Source organism: Cucurbita pepo, chromosome 12 (assembly GCF_057944985.1).
Source record: "Cucurbita pepo subsp. pepo isolate OVF chromosome 12, ASM5794498v1, whole genome shotgun sequence".
Lineage (NCBI taxonomy): Eukaryota > Viridiplantae > Streptophyta > Magnoliopsida > Cucurbitales > Cucurbitaceae > Cucurbita > Cucurbita pepo.
Window position 1 is genome coordinate 468,793 of NC_141809.1, and position 18,220 is coordinate 487,012.

The following is an 18,220-nucleotide window of genomic DNA, read 5'->3' on the forward strand; positions in this document are numbered from 1 at the left end:
TTACTTAATAACAAACGGTCTTTCTTTTTTTCCTCTAATTGCATCAATAACGAGAGAGATCATGAGGTGGATAACGGTGTACTTTTAATAATATTTATGAGTCCTCCCCTCTCTCTCTTCACATGGTTCAAGAACTTATTAGTTTCGATTCGACAAGAGTCGAATACCTAGACGAAGACTTAATTTTCTCTGTGGGACTTTAAAAAGTAAAATCCAAATTAAAGCGAGAAGTTCATTAGCTATACGTAACGTTCCAAAATTACTTCTAAAGTTTAAAAAGTTCACGTTACCCTTGAATTCTAAACATTTTTTGGAAAGAATTTTTTTTTTTTTTTTTTTTTTTTTCTTTGCTTTCATGGTAGGCCAAATTTTATTTATAACCAAAATAATTATTTATGAAAAATAAATAAAATAAAATAAAGCCTCATCTTCCATGTCTTCAAAAAAATGTGGAGTATATTTTGTATATAAGAGAGAGAAAAAATATTTGATAATAATATCACTTTTCACAATCTCTTTTGATGAACACAATTTTTGAAGTGAGTCAAGTCAATTCAAAATCAGCAAACTTTACGATTGTGTAACACTCATTATGACACTCAGTAAGTCAAGTCAATTCACTATGACACTGAGCGAGTCAAGCCAATTCAAAATCATGCAACCTATGGTAGGGTGACATGCTCAATCCTCTGACCTAGTTTTGAGAAAAAAAGTTCTAAAACACCGGAGCAAAGAAATTTTCAAAAGAGAGTTTGATAGCAATGTTATAGACTATAAGCAAAAAGACAACACAACGACTTACTTAGCAACTTCAAGTGAGAAGAATTGACGACAATGAGTAAAGAAGAGACGACGAAGAGCTCATAAATGAATTTTGCACTAACTTTCCTTCCTTCTTCCCTCTATCTTACATTTCTGTAAATAAAAGTTTGTATGATACAAATCAAAATTGTGGTGGAGATGTAAAGACCACATCTAATTCCTTACACATTTCTCAATTAGAAAGTGCTCTCTCTTTTCAGGCCAACCTCCCAGAGCTGCCTTTATGAATTCTCTCATTTCAATGAATTAGTTATTGAATCTCCTAACTCAAAAACCACCGCCGTGTCACCGTCGTGCTTGTCCAAGGCGTGTTTTGCCCGGCGATTGTGCCCACCCCTCAACGACCAAGATCAATCCAGATGCTGTTCCATCCAATCAACAACATGAGAGCCATGATATTACCAAAATCAAGTCCAGCCCCGGCTGCAAGAATAGAGCCAGGAACACGGTGGAAGAAGAGCAGAACCGTGCTCTCTCGTGTTCGAGGGAGTTGGGTGTGACGAGGCTGTCGGTGAATCACACACTCCGACACGATTCAAGGTTGGGGTCTACCCCAGTCAGATAGAGTCCAGTTCATGAGATCATCAGTACGGAATAACGTAAGGAAGAGCATAAACGTCAACCGAGTCTATCTGCATTGCCTCGGCCCATACCTGCGACGTTTCCTCAGCCGCCTCTGAAGCTTCTAACTTGGGTTTGCTGCTGCTAAATAACCAATCTTGGTTATCAGAATCAGACAATTCCTCCATTTTGGGCACTGAATATACCTGGCTCAAGAGCTTCGAATCTGGATGGGGAGATCTTTTAGGTGTTGCAGTAGGTTGAGGATGATCGTCTTGGCCGCCCTGGCTGCCCGACTTGTGTTTCGAAGACGCAGGTGGGTGGTGAGCGTCAATAACGCCATTAATCTTCCGTTCTTTACCGACCAAAATAACGTCATTTCCCAAAGCCTGTCTCTCTGAAGGAGGCGGCGACGGGGGAATCGAGCACGGTTCCAGTATCCTACCATTTTCTTTCAATGGATGAGAAGCGGGTCTCGACAACTTACTCGGTCTGTTGTCGATTTCTGAAAGAAAATTAAGAAAACCATTTTGAGAGCTACAAAAGTTACCATTATAAACTAGAACCAAGTTCAAATTAACTCACTCACCATGCAACACTCCATTAGGCTCAAAATCTTTCCGTTTCTTAATCATGTTTTCCTCAACTGCAGCACCTATGTTGCTGTCAGCAAGCTGTGATGTATTCGTATTCGTAGAAAGTCTACCTAATACGTTATCCTTACTGATCTCTTTCGTTTTATCTACCATGGCGTTCTTCTCTTCCGCCTTCTTCGCTTTCTTTTCTTTTTTCTTCTCTTTATCGTCCCGTCGTCCTTTCTTCTCTTTATCTTTATCCTTGTGTTTGCTCCCTCGTTTTTCTTCACCTTCTTTCGGTCCGATTTTATCGTTTGCTTCTTTCTTTCTCTCGGCACTTTTATCCAATTGTTTAACCATTCCTGCAACTCCAGATTCAACAGTTGCAGTTGCGGTCGTGGTGGAACTCGGGATCGTGGAATTGCCACTAAACCTTTCCTCGTGTCTAATTCCTTGACCATTGTAGTTTCTTTCATCAATTTTCTTGTTCTTGTTGTGTTCCATGCCTTCAAACATGGTCTCGGAATTCCTAGCCATCTGTGTGGCCATTCTGTCGTCCTTTTTCGGTTGTGCAACTGCAAATTTCCCAACCTTTGCAGCTCCACCGTCCTCGATTCTCCTCCCCACCTCCTGTACCGTTTTTGAATTCTTCGTCTCCTTAGGAAAAAAGGCATTCTGACTAATCTTATTTCCAATGCACGAATCGAGTTGCGCAGTATGCTTCTCATCTTCGACACTGTTATGTTTGACTCGAACAACCACCTCCCCATTTTGATTCCCAGTTTTCCCCGAAGGTCGACTCTCCTTCTCCTTATCCCTATCCTTCTTCTTGTCCCTGTCTTTGTCTTTCTTTTTTTCTTTCTTTTCACGGCGTTTCTCATCACTTTTATCCTTATCTCTTTTTTCTTTACCCTCCCTCTTCTCCTTTTCTTTCTTCTCCTTTTCTTTCTTCTCCTTTTCTTTCTTCTCCTTTTCTTTCTTCTCCTTTTCTTTCTTCTCCTTTTCTTTCTTCTCCTTTTTATGCTTTTTCTCTTTGCTCTTCTCCTGCCAATCAGAAAGATAAGTATTTAGAGCAATATCATTCAAAATAAGGGGAAAAACCACGTCTTTTCACAATTTCTAAATGCTAATTTGCTGGTAGCCTACGAAGTCACGAAACTCGGCTACCATTGTTATAAATTGGAATCGAAACAACAAGAAACGTTCAAAAAGAACAGAAAAAAGTTCAGATTATGAGGAAATCGTTAAACGTCAACACACAACATCATCAGAGTAGTGATAAACTATGGAACGAGAGCGAACTCGACATTGTGCTATACTCAAGCACCTCTTACAATTTCACAAAACATCAAGCACCTGTGCTGCTTCCAACAAATCCTTCGAATCTCACGAGGGCCTAAAATTTTATTCAATACCGACTCCGGTTCAAGCATTCAAATTAAACCAGGAATGGAGCACATTGTAATGAATGTTTCAGATTGTCGCTTATAATGCAAGAAGCGTAAAACATAAACATCGAAACTTGTGAAGAAAAGAACCAAATAATGTAAAGCTCTTTATTTCGACTATTTAAGCAGTTTAGTTACAGTGGAACCGTGTACGAAAAAGATCCCCAAACATAACCCTTCCCTAATTATCAAAGATTATGTACAAAAGTCGCTCTTCTTTCACAGCGTTCTTGTTCTGGATACAACATGGGTTTGACCATTGAACAAAAATTTTCAGGTAAGACCAACAAACCGTCGAGTTGAAAACTAGGGGGCGAAGTTTTTCGTTTTCTGCATCTCTAACAAAGACTGTACCATTAAGGAAAATGAAAACTTCTTTGAACCTTGTCAACTCCTTAAGTTGGCACTTGTAAGGGATCAATGAAAACTGTCAACCCCTTCAGGATCCTGTTCCTCTGAATACTACAAGAAAGAGGAGCTGGAATTGCTATCAACAAGGCATTAAAGCACAAAAGCCTAGTCTGAAGGTGGTCTCCCTAAATCTTAAGTTTCTAAAAGTGTTTGAAGGAGATCTCATAAACCAACCACAAAATCCAGTAAAACTTGTGCATTTCTCAAAAATGTGTATTCTAAAAGGAGCAAATCAAATTTATAGGGGTTAGACACCCATGTATGCTCGATATTTTCTATGTACCCTAGAGAGTCTTGAATGATATCGGAATGAACCTAAGTTGCTATTTTACACTTCCTTAGTCAACCTGAAATGCCTATGGAGCCCAAATGTAGGTTCTATGACTAAGTATCAAGTAGGGACGATAGGGGAGTAATCTCTAATCATGAACTTTCCTAGAGCGGTTAGGGTCTACTTCATACACAGAGTTTAGTGGTCATCCATAGAGGGTCCCAGAAGTCATATTGGGTATACTATTGAGGAGTACCTGGTAGATTGATATGCATACGGTACAACTGGTCGGAGCAGTTACAGGAATTACTGGATAAAGGCTTCATTAGACTAAGTGTATCACCTTGGAGAGCCCCAATATTGTTCGTTAAGGACGGAACTCTATGGTTGTGTATTGACTATAGAGAATTGAATAAGGTGACAATTAAGAACAAGTATCCACTGCCTCACATAGATGATTTATTTGACCGGATGCAAGGTGCCTCAGTATTCTCCAAGATCAACCTGAGGTCGGGTTATCATAAGTTGAGGATCAGAGATAGACAGCATTCAAAAGCAGATATGACCGTTATGAGTTCACTATCATGTCATGATCTCTCCACCCACAATCCCAATCAAGCCTGTGTATCTCCATAAAATATGAGAGATAAGAAAGCAAAACAATATAGAATCTGTACTCGCATCAGTTAGTAAAATATATACTCTGCGGTCAGTTCATCCAATTTAACTCGGTGTTTAAAGAGGAAATACGAGAAGATAACATGCTGTGAAACTTTGCAGTTAACAATAGAAAATAACAGAATTCATACAAGAGCATAGCTTATTCCCACTAAAATCCATGATTGTGAAATACCATTTTGTAGAGTGATTAATTAGTTATACTTTGTTCTAAGCAATACAATGACACCAAAAACAGTCAACAAATTAAGAATCCGACGCTACAAATATGAGGTTGCAACGAGAAAGATTTGAAAGAGGGAAAAAATCAAACAAACGAAACGGGAAAGAGACTCAAACAAAAGAAGCAATCAAAGTGAAGACAACCACACAGATCTAACAAACAACTCTGTCCTCCCACATTCATCTAACTGTTATAAATCAAAACAAGAAGAATATTTCACGACAACTTCCACATAAGTAGTGATCTAGATCCTCTCGGTGTTCTTCGTCACAAACCCGTCCGTTTCAAAAAACACGCAAACCAATCACAATTCCAATAATCAAAGAGATTTCTCTGATGCACTAATCATAGCAAGAATGTAGGTGTCACATGTCCTCAACATCAACAGAGGCCTAACATGAGTTTGACGCCTCAAGATGAGATTTCCAATTTATATAGAATCACAAACAAGACTCCAACGCGTATGAATCAGCCAAATTTAAGCTTTGTTTGAGAAGGCAGAAAATTACAAACCACTGGCAGCAACCTCCTACTTTACCCGAAAAAAATACCAGTTTTAATGGTTGGTAAAAATATAGAAACCAAGCCATTATCCTCATCTCATCATCTCAATAGCTTCTCCAAGAGCAAGGCCCAACTTTATCTCACTAATCTTCCATGCTCTGCCCAAGCTTTCATCTTTTACTTCTCCTTTCGTGTTCGTATCTCACACAAGATCTCAAAATTCATCTCCCAGTTATTCATCCCTCTCTCTTCACACAACAAGCCAGCTAGCTCAATTCAAAGAGTCAGATTTTCAATTAAGGAGAGGTAGATAATATTCTATATTCCAGACCATATTCTTTATATACGCTTCAATTGTAATTTCCAATAGTGAGAGCCTTAGGATTCTCATTTGAAACTAGTGTTTTGGTTATACGGGTTTTTTTTCCATGTTAGCTTCACATGAGAGCCTTTAAGGTTCGCATTTGAATGTGCATGTCGAAAATGGTCTTCTCACAAGTAACCAACCAAACAAGCCTACTCGAACTTTACCCTCACAATGTAGTTAATAAAATGGAAGTCCTCAAGACAAGATGGGAAATTTAAGCTAAAGATCTAGAAGAGAGAATATGACGTGGAAATCCCCAAAGAATTCTAAAGATCAACAAATCAAGACTATTAGAAACCCAATAAAATTAGGCTGATGAGAAATCGAATCCAAAGATTTGATATCATCAGGATTCCTTCAGAGGAAACGGATTAATTCTTGTGTCCATGCTTATGCTGAAAGCGATTGAAAGAAAACACTCCCATTTGAACAGCTCCCCAACAAAATAGTTCAGAAAAACTATCGAGAAATTTTTCGGTCACTGATACAATGTGATGTCCCACATTGGTTGGGGAGGAGAACAAACCACCCTTTATAAGGGTGTGGAAACCTTCCCCTAGGAGACGCGTTTTAAAGCCTTAAGGGGAAGCCCGAAAAGGAAAGTCCAAAGATGACAATATCTACTGGCGGTGGATCTGGGTCGTTACATATAATGAGCCATCCAATGCAACGATACAATGCTTGAAATGACAGATTACAAATAACATGTATAAATATATGTCAAAGTAGAAGAGCATTATTTTCACAAATATCTTTCAGAAAAAAATCAGAAACATTCCCCAAACGAAGAAAAGGCTATATCAAAAAGAGGACCAAAAACAACATGACATTTTCATATACATGGTCTACTTGCTCAACAGTATTGGCATACAATTTCATCATTGTAATACAAAACAAAGTGAGAAGCACATATTGCCATCTACAGCTACCATTTATCTGAAGAAACACATGCATGTGGCAGAAATACTTTTCAGATTTTCAAGACACACAAGGGATTTTCGAGCTAGTTGGCTTGTTGTGTTAAGTGTAAAGTGTGAAGAGACAAGGATATAAAAATTGGCAGGGCTACCCGTAAATCATCTAATTAGCTACGATCTAGCATACGATCCACTAACATCCATTGCTTTTAGTCCAACTAACATGTGAATTGTTCATTTTACTTGGGACACTTGGAATGGCCATACAGAATAATATTCAATTTTTAAGAAACGGCACCGAATCTAACAACTTATAACACCATTTATGCTTGAAGAAAATAGAAGGGCCAATTGTGAAATAATGCCTAATGAACTAGCAGGATGCTCCATGTAGAATCAAAAGGTCCCACTAAATAATTCTCCTCCATCAAATATCTCACTAGTAATATATGTATGTGAAGACAAGGTAAGCAATAAACCTTTTTTAGTAGGTCCGCATCCTCAGCCCTAGACTTCTTTTCATATCCCGGTGGCGGAAATGGAAAGCAGCGCGACATTACGCAGAGTACTTAGACAATAAACACGAGCTTTTTCCACAGGCGAAAACGCTAAAACTATTTTCCAGAAGCACTGTTCTGAAAAGAGAACGAACAAGAAACTAAGCTGCTGTCCATGCACCATGTCCTTGCATTCATTGCCAGCTTCAATACTCCTCCATGTGCTTCTTAGTCAGTCCCACAGATGCAATTCCCAAACCGCAGAGAACTCTTCCGACTTATAAACAAAAGTACAGGAACAATAAGCACAGGCCAACAGAGATATTTCCAAAATTCTCAACAAAAAAGTGTATATATTATGAGCCAACTCCGGCACTGAACTAAACGAATTCTAACCCGATTCCCGAATATCAGAGAAAACCTAAATCAATCGAAACGCAGACAAAAAGAAGTCCTTGGAAACAATTTTAGCACAAATTAGCTCTCCCGATCAATTCGTGGAAAATGTCGATGATTCAACGCAATGGTCTCTTGATTTTGGTCTTGGGCAGATTATAATCTCCTGTTTAAACCAATAGAATTCCCAAATTAGAGATGAAACACCAGAAACAGTATCGCAAATCCCTTGTAATCCAAGAAATTGATTGGATTGAGACTGATCACTGACAAAAACAAGTCTATAATGTGCAATCCTCTTCCATGATCAAACCAGCAAAGTTCACTTCATTCTAGTGGTGCGTTACAGTTTTAGAATCGCAGCCGTGGCAAAGAACAGTCTAAAACCAGAATCCTACGAACGATCGGAGCTCCAGCCCATTCTAGAGAAAGCCCGATGCCCCAGTCACAATCATACTTTCAATCCATAGAGTCGATATCAAACCCTAATTAGTGCAAAACCGATAAATTGGAGAGCCACCCAGTTACGATCCGTCAAAACCCTAGAAAATCCACCGAATACATGAGCACATAGCCAGTACCAAAACCCTAAATTTCCATTACTCAAAAACAAAAAACCTGGGAATCCGAAGAAATCTTTTCGAATGCAAAAAGAAACGGATAGATAGAATCAAAACCCTGAAAAAGAATACCTATGCAATTATAGGGAATCGATTAAAAGGGCAAACGCAGCTCGATTCAGGCGGATAAGGATGAAATTCCAAGGGGGAAAATGAAGTGGGAGGATGAAAGAAAGTGATTGGGCGATTGGGTAGCGAGATTACCTTGTCCGCTACAGAGTAGGCAATGTAGAAGGACAAGATCTCTCTCGTATCTCGCTCAAACAGAGATTAACAAGAAACAGAAGGCATAATGAATGGAAAAGATGGAAAGGAGGAAGAAAAGCAACAAAACTAGTCCAAATTTGGGGGGGAAAAGCTCTTTGCAGCTCTAGATTCTGTCTTCTTTCGCTTCTGTTCTTGTGTGAGAAGAGATTTGAGTGTATTTAGTGTGTAAAATTGAGGTTTTCTTCTCTGGTTCTACTGTGTTTCCTTCTTTGTTTCTCTTTGGGCGTATCTCTGTCTCTGATTCCCCCAACTATTCTCAAGAAAAAATAGAGAAAACGATTTGAGAATACCTCAAACTCCCCCCTTCCTACTGATTACATCCTTTTTATTTCTATTTCTCTCTCCCTTTCTCTCTCTTCTTTTTTCTTTTCATTTTTTATATTTTTTCGGTGATTGGAGGCCACGCGCAAGTGAGAGAGTGGTAAATCTCTTCCAAAATTAATTAAAATATTTTTCTATTTTAATCAAATAAATACATCCTTTAGATTTAAATTTAAATTGTTAATCTTTTTGTAAATATTTTTCATAAAATTTTTATTCATACAATTTTTTAAATTTTTAAAAATATTCTGGACGAAGAAGTAATATGATGATTTTAAAATTTTTATTATTTTTTTCATATTACTTCCAAAAAAATTTGGATATTCTTCTTATCTTTTCAAAATTTAAATAACTTTCTATAAAAAAAAATAATATTTAAATTTTTAAAATTTTAATAGTATTTTTTTTATATCAAAAAAAAATTATTAATTTAGCCTTGTTTTATTTAATATAATTTCTATTTTTATTGAGATCGATAAACATTCCGTGCATACTTCAATAAATAAATACATTACTTATTATTTAAAGTAGTCCTATAATTTTAAAAAATTTAAGAATATTAAGGTTTTAATTACGTTCCTAACATTTTCGATTTTTTTTTATTTTCTTAACATTTTAAACCTTCTTAATAGATAGCCTCACCTTCGTGAAATTATAGTTAATGGAACATTTGTACCGTGTATTGATATGTTTAATTAGTTCGTAATAATTTTATACCTAAAATAGAAAAATTATGAACTTAATAGACATAATAATTAAAGTTTATTTAAAGGAGTTCAAACCTTCCCATATTAGGGTCATATTTTAAAAATAGCTAAAATTATGGAAGCTTTTGTAATTTTAAACCATTTTTATAAATTTTAAATTATAGCCCACTATTTTCTAAAATTATTTTAAAGCCCCAATTTTGGATTTTATTACCAAACAAACTAATTTGACCTAATAAGCTTTCCAAAATCATCATAAATTAACATATATATATATATATATATATATATATATATATTTTAATAACTTCCAAATATGTAGTTTATGAAACTCAAAATAATTTAAGTCCTTATCCACTTAAAATTGGTTTAGTTTGGCAGTTGCACGTTTGATCGATTCAAGTTTTACATGAACCAATCCGAGAATACTCGAGCCAATAGATAATGTCTATATTAATATTGTCAATAAATATAAAACACGTGTCGGTAGTCTAGACGAAAATGAAACTTCACCATTAAATTATGAGAGAGTGTTAGATTCGCACTCATTGAACCGTTAATTGATTGATTAAGAACAGTTTAGTTTACTTTTATGTTTAGGAGGAAACTTTTAATTTAATTTAAGCATTTTTTATTATAAATTTCAGTAATTACTTTGAATTTTTAATTATAAATTTTGTATCCTAAGAATTTTTTTTTTTTTTTTTTTCTTGAAAAAATAGGAACTATTTGAAAACAGTTCAAAAAACGGACCATTCAACAACCTGAGTCAGACTCAGAGCCACCACTTCCTAGACCCCACGTGGCTTGGTTCCCCTGACGCGGCTTTTCTCCAACGGTGCTACTCATCCACGTGGCGTCATCCAAGTTCATCAAAAGCACAAAACCCCTATCTAATTGACACGTGTCGTCTTGTCATTTCTTTTTTCTTTTTTTGTCAGAAATATTCCTAATTATGTTATTTTTTTAACAAATAAAATTAAATCTTTTTAACCCTTTAATATATTATTTTTTTTGTATCGTATAAGATAATAAAACTTTCAATTTCTCGTAGAAAACAATACATAAAAGATTAAATTAATAAATTTTTAAAACACGTGTTACTAATTAAATAAAATATTCAAATATGACGGATTAAGGCATAGTATTAATTAAGATAATTAATCGTTTTGAGTAGGTCATCGAGACAAATTAATTATTTCAAATAGTTCGCCCGATCTAGTTTGACCATATTTTTTAGTTTGATATATGAGAGTTTAATTAATAATTTTTTATTTATTCACGTTTACCATATCTTTTTTTCTAATTTAGCTCGTGTTTTGTTGCTGAAAAAACACGAAAATAACTAAATTTCATAGATCTGTATGTGTAAGTGTCTGTATATATATTGATATTTTTTCACGAGAATGTTAGGTTTAGAAATTCGAATTTCTTCGAAAAAATCGAAGTGTCGAATGGTCTTATCCACTTTGAGGCCCATCCACCCTCGTCGATCTTTTATCTTTGAATTACGAGTCGAATACTTCCTTCACACGAACCATGATTTCTCGAAGTTAGGGCTCTATTCACCTTTGGATACGAACATTATTTCGTTCTCAGTAAAACCCTACCTTAGAGATTGAACGTCAACTTGTCTTATTACAGCTCAATCTAAGACCATCATTGGTAATGATTCAACTACGGTGCGACAAATTCGCATAGATTGCACCATTGGTAACGATGTAAGTACGTGCGTGTATATATATATATAGAAATAAATAAAATAAATTCCAAATTTATAATGGGCCGAATTGGGGCTTTTGGTGTTCTGCCAAGCATCCCGTAGTGGGCCTCAATCTTAGTAATTGGGCCTGTAAATGGGCTAATCCATAGAGTAAAATCAATGTCAGGCCCAAACATGTCCGTTACAGGCCCAACTCAGTGACTCATCTCAAACATGCAAATATATATATATATATATATATATATATATATATTAAGTGATATAATTCTTGAAATTTATGAATTTGTTGGATTTAAAATTAAAAAAAAAAAAAAAAAAAAAAAAAAAAACTCATGACTCAATTATTAAATAATTTTATTATGATGTCATTATGAAAAAGAAATATATATATTTATAATGGAATACAAGAGAGAGAAAGTGTCGGTGGAAGAAGAAAAAAGGGAATCCTAGAGAGAGAAAGCAAGTGGTGGACAGCATCGACTTTGTTGGAGGTGGCCAATGTCTATTTTGCCCCCCTACATTTTCCTATTTATTTATTTATTTTATAATACTTTCTCCAATTAATGATTGCAACTCTCATTTTATATATATATATATATATATATATCATAATAATTTTTTTTTATGGTTTGGATTAGATAGTTCGAATTGGTCAAATTCTCGAGTCATTTAAGCAATCATAACTTCTATTGTTCTCGACACATCCACTTCTAAAATGTTTTCTTCCTCTTCAAGTTAAAAAATACTTTAGCTTTGGTGTACAGACACATAATCAAAGACAATTATTTAAGCTTATGTTATATTACATGTCCCATACACGATATCTTAAATTAATATGATAAGAATATAATAAACTATAGGAAAAAAATAAAATGTGACACATTATTCGTATCATTAAATTCACAGAACTTTATAATAGAGAGCTGAATTAATATCGTAATATATTTTTATATGATGTGAGTGCGGAATATTTGAATGGATTATAAAAATAATATTTTGATAATTTTAGATTTATTTAGGTTTCTAATATTGTTGACCATATACTAAGAATTAATTGGGATTTTTCATATTTTGGAATTAGACAAGAATCTAGTTTTTAGATATATGATGTTTTTCTGTTCTAGAAAATTAGGACATTCCTTTGTGTTGTGTTTTTTCATTTCTTACAAAAATAATAATAATAATAATAATAAATAAATAAATAAAAATCCATTAATTTTTTTATTTTATTTTTTTGAAGACAAGGTAGGGATTCTCTTCTACAAGAAAGTTCAATCAGAATCAAGTTTCTATTATATATATTAATTACATTATGTTAATTTTTCAATATAGTTTCTATTATAAAAAATACAAAACATCATTAAAAAATCTTTAAAAAATTGAAATTTTAATATATATATTGGCTTAAGTAATTATATTTAGGATTTAGGATTTTAGAAATAAAATTAGGAAAATAATTACAAAATTTTAGGAATAAATTAAGGAAAATAATTTAGGTATTTGAAGAAAAAACGAACAATTTTAAGAATAGATTGACTACCCTCTCTAAATACCCTCCACTTTACTTAGTTCATCATCCAAAAAATCAGAAGCAATACAAAATAGTAGTTTCTATAAAGTGTTTTGTAAATCTTTTCTCGATTGGTTTAATAAGAAGCAATACAAAGTAGTAGTTTCTATCAAGTGTTTTGTAAATCTCTCCTCGTTTCGTTCAAAAAAAAAAAGTGACAACAAAGTATAAGGATAGAAAAGGACATTTTTCAATTTCATTATTAGGGTTTGATAAAATTATAAGGAATAATTTTTAGAATAAAAAAAAAACAAAATAAACATAATATGGATGGAAAATGAATTAACTTTTGATCACATGAAATCAACGGCTGAGATCCACAACCATTCTAGTGGACCCCACGCCTTCCAATTATTACATCATCCATCTCTCTCTCTTCAACATTTCCACCTCCCACTTTCTCTCTCCTATTTCCCTTTTGGTATGAAATTACAGAATATTATTTTTCATATAAATTGTATCTATTTTCTTTTCTACAACATGAACAACAGCTGTGGATTCCTTCGATCCTCTACAGCCGAAACCACGATAGCAATAATAATTATAATTATAAATAAGTAAACAAAAAAAAAAAAAAAAGGGAAAAGAGGAAAAGAGACGACAAGTCGACGAAGGCCATGTGACGACGACGACGACGGAATAAAAAAAAGAAATAAGAAAAATAAATACCAATCAAGCGGATTCCCCGGGTGACTGATTATTATTTTTCTCATTTTCCTTTTTTACCCTCGACTGAATTCCATAATACCCAACGTACCACTTCACGAATTTCCGGAGCCCCGTGGGTAGATCCGTGGATGGTTTGTACCCGAAATCCTTAAACGCTAAACTAACATTCGCATGAGTAAACGGAACGTCGCCGTTTCGTGGCATAGTAATTATATGCTTTTTCGCCTTTGTATTCAACAGATTCTCAAGCACCGACACCAATTTCCCTACCGGCACCGGCGACGTATTCCCAAGGTTATAAATCCTCAACTGCGCCGGAGCTTTCTTCTTTCCGCCGCTCCCGGTGGACTTCTCCGCCGTGTCTAATGCTCCGAGGCAGCCTTTTACAATATCGTCGATGTACGTGAAGTCACGCGCCACCTCCTTCGCGTCGTGAGTTTTGTAGATATCGATTTGTTTCCCTTGGAGGATATCCTTTGTGAAAAAGAAATACGCCATGTCTGGCCTCCCCCACGGGCCGTAGACGGTGAAGAATCGGAGTCCGGTGAGTGACAGCCCATAGATATGATTATAAGTATGAGCGATTTCCTCGCCGGCTTTTTTCGTGGCGGCGTAGAGACTCGCCGGTTGGTCGGTTCGGTGGAGTTCTGAAAACGGATTTTCAGTGTTTAAACCGTAGACGGAACTGGATGACGCCCAAACAATCGCCGGTTGTGGATCGGCGGCTTTGGCGACTTCTAGAAGGTTCACGAAGCCGGCAATGTTGGAGCTGATGTAGGATTGGGGATTTTTCATAGCGTAACGAACTCCGGCTTGAGCTGCCAGGTGGAGGATGTGCGTGAAGGGGACCACATCGAAAAGCTTGGCGAGCAATGCCGCGTCATTCAAATCGCCTTCAACGATGAATATCTGATGCTTAAGAAGAAGAGACTGCCGCGCTCGTTTCAACGACGGATCGTAATAGTTATTGAAATTATCAAGTCCCAAAACGCCGTCGCCTCGTTTCTTCAACGCCATCGAGCAATGAGAACCGACGAAACCGGCGGCGCCGGTGACCAATACAGACATTCCATTAGGACGATGAGGAGTGGAGGAGTGCCGGACTTGTTTCTCCCAGACAGCACCGCCGTGGTCACTCCCGCCGTAGAAGGCAGAGGAGAGAAAATTCCGGTGAGTGTGAAGGTTGTTTCCGCCGTTTCCGCCGCCGCTGTCTGGGTAATTGATGGTGAAAATGAAGACGAGAATCAAAGCGACAAGAAGAGTAGCGCGGAATAGAAGCTTAGATGAGGCGTTTAAGAGCTTTGTGCTGTTGACTTTCCTGATATAGCTGTTGTAGCGTTCTAGCTTGAGGGTTTTGCTGGTATCCGGCGGAGACGCCATTGTTGAGCAATCGGAGGTCTGTAAAAAAAAAAAAAAGGAAAAGAAGAAACGAAAGGAGATTAGAATGCTAAGAGCTCTGAACTAAAGAAGTAGAGCTCTGAAGATGAGCGGTGGGTTAGGGAAAGATTAATATAGCGATGAGAGAGAAAGAAGTGGGCCCAGAGAGAGAAAGAAGTGGGCCCAGAGAGAGAAAGAAGTGGGCCCAGAGAGAGAAGAAGAGGTTGGGAATGGTTATTGGTTAACGACAATTTTTCCTCCTTATTCTTACAGATGGAAAGTGGCACGTACCAGACCCTTCCACAAATGCCCCTACTCTTCTTTTTTATTACTTTTAAGTTTTTTTTATTTATTTATTTTCTTACATATTAAAATTCTCACAAAATTTTATATATTAATTAATAACTTCTAAGTTTTAATATAAAATTGTAATTCAAAAAATAGGAAAAATCATTAAAAGGGTAAATTGGTCATTAATGATAATTAAAACCAAATCGACCCTAAACATGGGAACCATAGTCACCTTAGTAGAAGTTGTCAATTGACCGATGGTCCCTTTATTACTCAGTAAATGATCTCAGTGTTGAAATTCGAATATATGTTCACTATCAAGACTATCGGGACCTAAATTCATGATTGTCTTTATGTTTTATTTTAATGTACAGTTAGGGATTGAAAGCATAGTATTCTCTATACACGTCTACAGGTATGCACATGGAATGGACAATACTCAATATGAAAGTTATGAGAGTGACGAACAATACTCTGTTCGAAGATTGTTGAGGATGCAATCACAACATCGATTAAATAAAACCGTAAAGCATTGTTGAATACACGGCCAACACATGTATAGATAGATAAAACTATAAATCATTGTCGAATTAGCACACGGTCAACACGTGTTCGGATACGGACAATTAGAGCTTAAACCCCAACTAACAAACCATCCATATTCAATTCTCTATTTTTTTTTTTCTTTAAATAAAATTATCAATATAATATATAATTTAAATACTAAAAAATTAGAATATATATAGTGAAAAAGAGTGGGAATGGTCTTTAAAGTCAAATGGGTAAAAGCCAATGACGCGTTTGGTTTTATTTATTTATTATTAATTTTTTTGTCGGATAGTTTGAGAATTAATATTTAATTTTAATTTTAAATTAATATTTAATTTTTAAAAAAAAATTAAAATATACTACTTTTTAATATAAAACAAATTTGAAGATTTAAAGTTAGACATATCTTATAATGGAAATTTGAAGATTTAATTTTAAATTATTATTTATTTGCCCAACGTAAACGCAAATTAAAAAATAATTACCCTTACTAATATTGGATTATATGGACAAATTTTGGGTTAACCATTATTTAAAATTAATTATTTCTGAAAGAAGAATTGGTTAGAAAACTAATATAATTATTGAAAGAGGGTCATGTTGGGAAATAACAGAAAATTTGGGCAAAAAGTGAAAAGATTGTCAGAGTTTTAGTGAATTCGTATTGTTCCTCTTTTGGCATTGGCGTCGGTGGTCAAATAAAGATGAGCTGGAAATTAGAATTATCCCAATTCAATCCAATTTTAACAGCTAAGCCCAAAATAATAAATAAATAAATAAATAAAAACAAAAACATTTTTAAAAAGTCAATAATAAAATTGTCCTAAATTTGTACTTTACGGTTCACAAAAGAGATTGCTTATCAAACCCTAGTTGGATTGGCGTATACGAGATGGTTGATTTTAAAACGCGTTTATTAGAAAGAAGTTTCCACACCCATATAAGAATGTTTCGTTCCCTTCTCCAACCGATGTAAGATCTCACAATCCACTCCTCCAACGTCCATCCTAATACAATGCTTAGTGTCTGGCTCTAATTTCATTTGTAACCGTTAAAGTCCACTGTCAGAAGATATCGTCTGCTTTGGTCCATTAGCTATAAGAAAATCACTTGATAGTTCGAACAATTCAGACTATATATATATATATATATATATAGTTTGGGTTAGGTTAAATGTTTGAAAATTTTAAAAAATTGATTCAGTCTGCTAGTTTGATTTTTTTTGTTTCTCCGATCAACCCAACCAATTCGAAAATAGTGTTTTCAAACTAACCAGATTGTTAGGAATATTAAAAATATTTGACGTTTTGTAACCATTATTAAAAATGTTGTGACGTATAAATCTTTGATATTTGAGTTTTATGACAGTTTAGATAAGATAAATAAAATTTTATTAAATAACAGAAAAAAAATTAATAATATGTCGACTCAACCTAATCCAACTCGAAAATATATATATATATATATCATTTTTTTTACCTTGAACAAGTAAATTGAATAACTAAAAAAAATATTATGATTTTTTAAATAATAATAAGACTTGACGTGGAATTTAAATATTTAATGAATAATTTGCGCGTTAAGTGATACGAATAATAAAGCATCATGTGATCATTTAATTAAATAATTAAATTCTTACACTTTTTCTCCTTATTGTTGTCTATAATTGATTCCAACCGACCATGTCTCCCAAGGAATAAATAAAATAAAATAAATAAAAATAAAACACAATGGCATTTAGTAAATACATCTAAATATGAAGGCTATTAATTGTCTTCTAATATTATATGTTAAAATAAAATAAAATAATTCAATATTTCCTATACTTCTAATTATTCCTAGTTTGAATAAATCTATTATTTAAAAAAAAAATTAGCTTATTGAATATGTTTTAATTTCCCATAATTGATATATTTTAAATTTATAGAAATAAAATACGATTTTGATATTGTGCTTTTAAAATTGTAAATAAAAAATATTTATTGAAATATGGCACTAAGATTACATTGGAAATAAATAAATAAATAAATAAATAAATGAATTTATTTATTTATTTTAATAATGAGAGAAATAGAGTTGACAAAAAATAATAATAATAATAATAAATAAATGAAATAAATTTGGTGGTTTTGTGGGGTTGTAGGGTATGGTTTCCACTCATTTTTGGGACTATTAGACCCATAAATTGAATATAGGGTAGTGTCACTTTATATCTTTAATTTTGCACTTATTTTTTTATTCATTTTAAAACTATTATTGTAATCGAAAGATATTTATTGGTTTTAGTCTCGTAAACCTCTCAAACTATCGTTGAATCCATGGACAGACAAGAGACAACACGGTGAACTGGAAAAATAAAGCTAAAGCAATTTCTGTAACAGTAATGAATGAAATGGGAACAACCTAAACCGTGAAAATGGGGTTGTAAGAGAGCAATACAAGCGTCGTGCTATTAG

The 18,220-nt window shown here is 34.4% G+C and overlaps 1 protein-coding gene and 1 pseudogene across 3 annotated transcripts; both read right to left on the reverse strand.

Annotated features, from left to right (window-relative positions):
- Nucleotides 1–858: 858 nt before the first annotated feature.
- On the reverse strand, nucleotides 859–8,889 carry LOC111806969 (uncharacterized). Of its 3 annotated transcripts, none has more exons than XM_087129002.1 (4): nucleotides 8,363–8,889; nucleotides 7,257–8,212; nucleotides 1,973–3,002; nucleotides 859–1,888 (listed from the first exon to the last, which is right to left on the reverse strand). In XM_087129002.1, the coding sequence occupies exons 2-4, from the start codon at nucleotides 7,332–7,334 to the stop codon at nucleotides 1,407–1,409; spliced, it is 1,590 nt and encodes a 529-aa protein (XP_086985128.1). In that variant the 5' UTR covers nucleotides 7,335–8,212; nucleotides 8,363–8,889; the 3' UTR covers nucleotides 859–1,406. The 3 variants fall into 3 exon arrangements, with proteins under 3 accessions (XP_086985128.1, XP_086985129.1, XP_086985127.1); XM_087129003.1 differs by having other exon boundaries at nucleotides 1,973–2,875; nucleotides 2,906–3,002; nucleotides 7,257–8,889; XM_087129001.1 differs by having other exon boundaries at nucleotides 7,257–8,889.
- A 4,245-nt stretch (nucleotides 8,890–13,134) lies between these two features.
- LOC111807189 (UDP-glucuronate 4-epimerase 6 pseudogene) lies at nucleotides 13,135–15,030 on the reverse strand (annotated as a pseudogene).
- Nucleotides 15,031–18,220: the final 3,190 nt, after the last annotated feature.

What these genes read in the sequence shown, in the direction of transcription:
- LOC111806969 (XM_087129002.1), bottom strand. Translation starts at nt 7,334, where the DNA reads ATGTCGCGCTGCTTTCCATTTCCGCCACCGGGATATGAAAAGAAGTCT. An exon ending in ATGCGGACCTACTAAAAAAG is followed by an intron (nt 3,003 to 7,256) that starts GTTTATTGCTTA and finishes TCTGATTGGCAG; the next exon opens with GAGAAGAGCAAAGAGAAAAA. An exon ending in GCCTAATGGAGTGTTGCATG is followed by an intron (nt 1,889 to 1,972) that starts GTGAGTGAGTTA and finishes ATTTTCTTTCAG; the next exon opens with AAATCGACAACAGACCGAGT.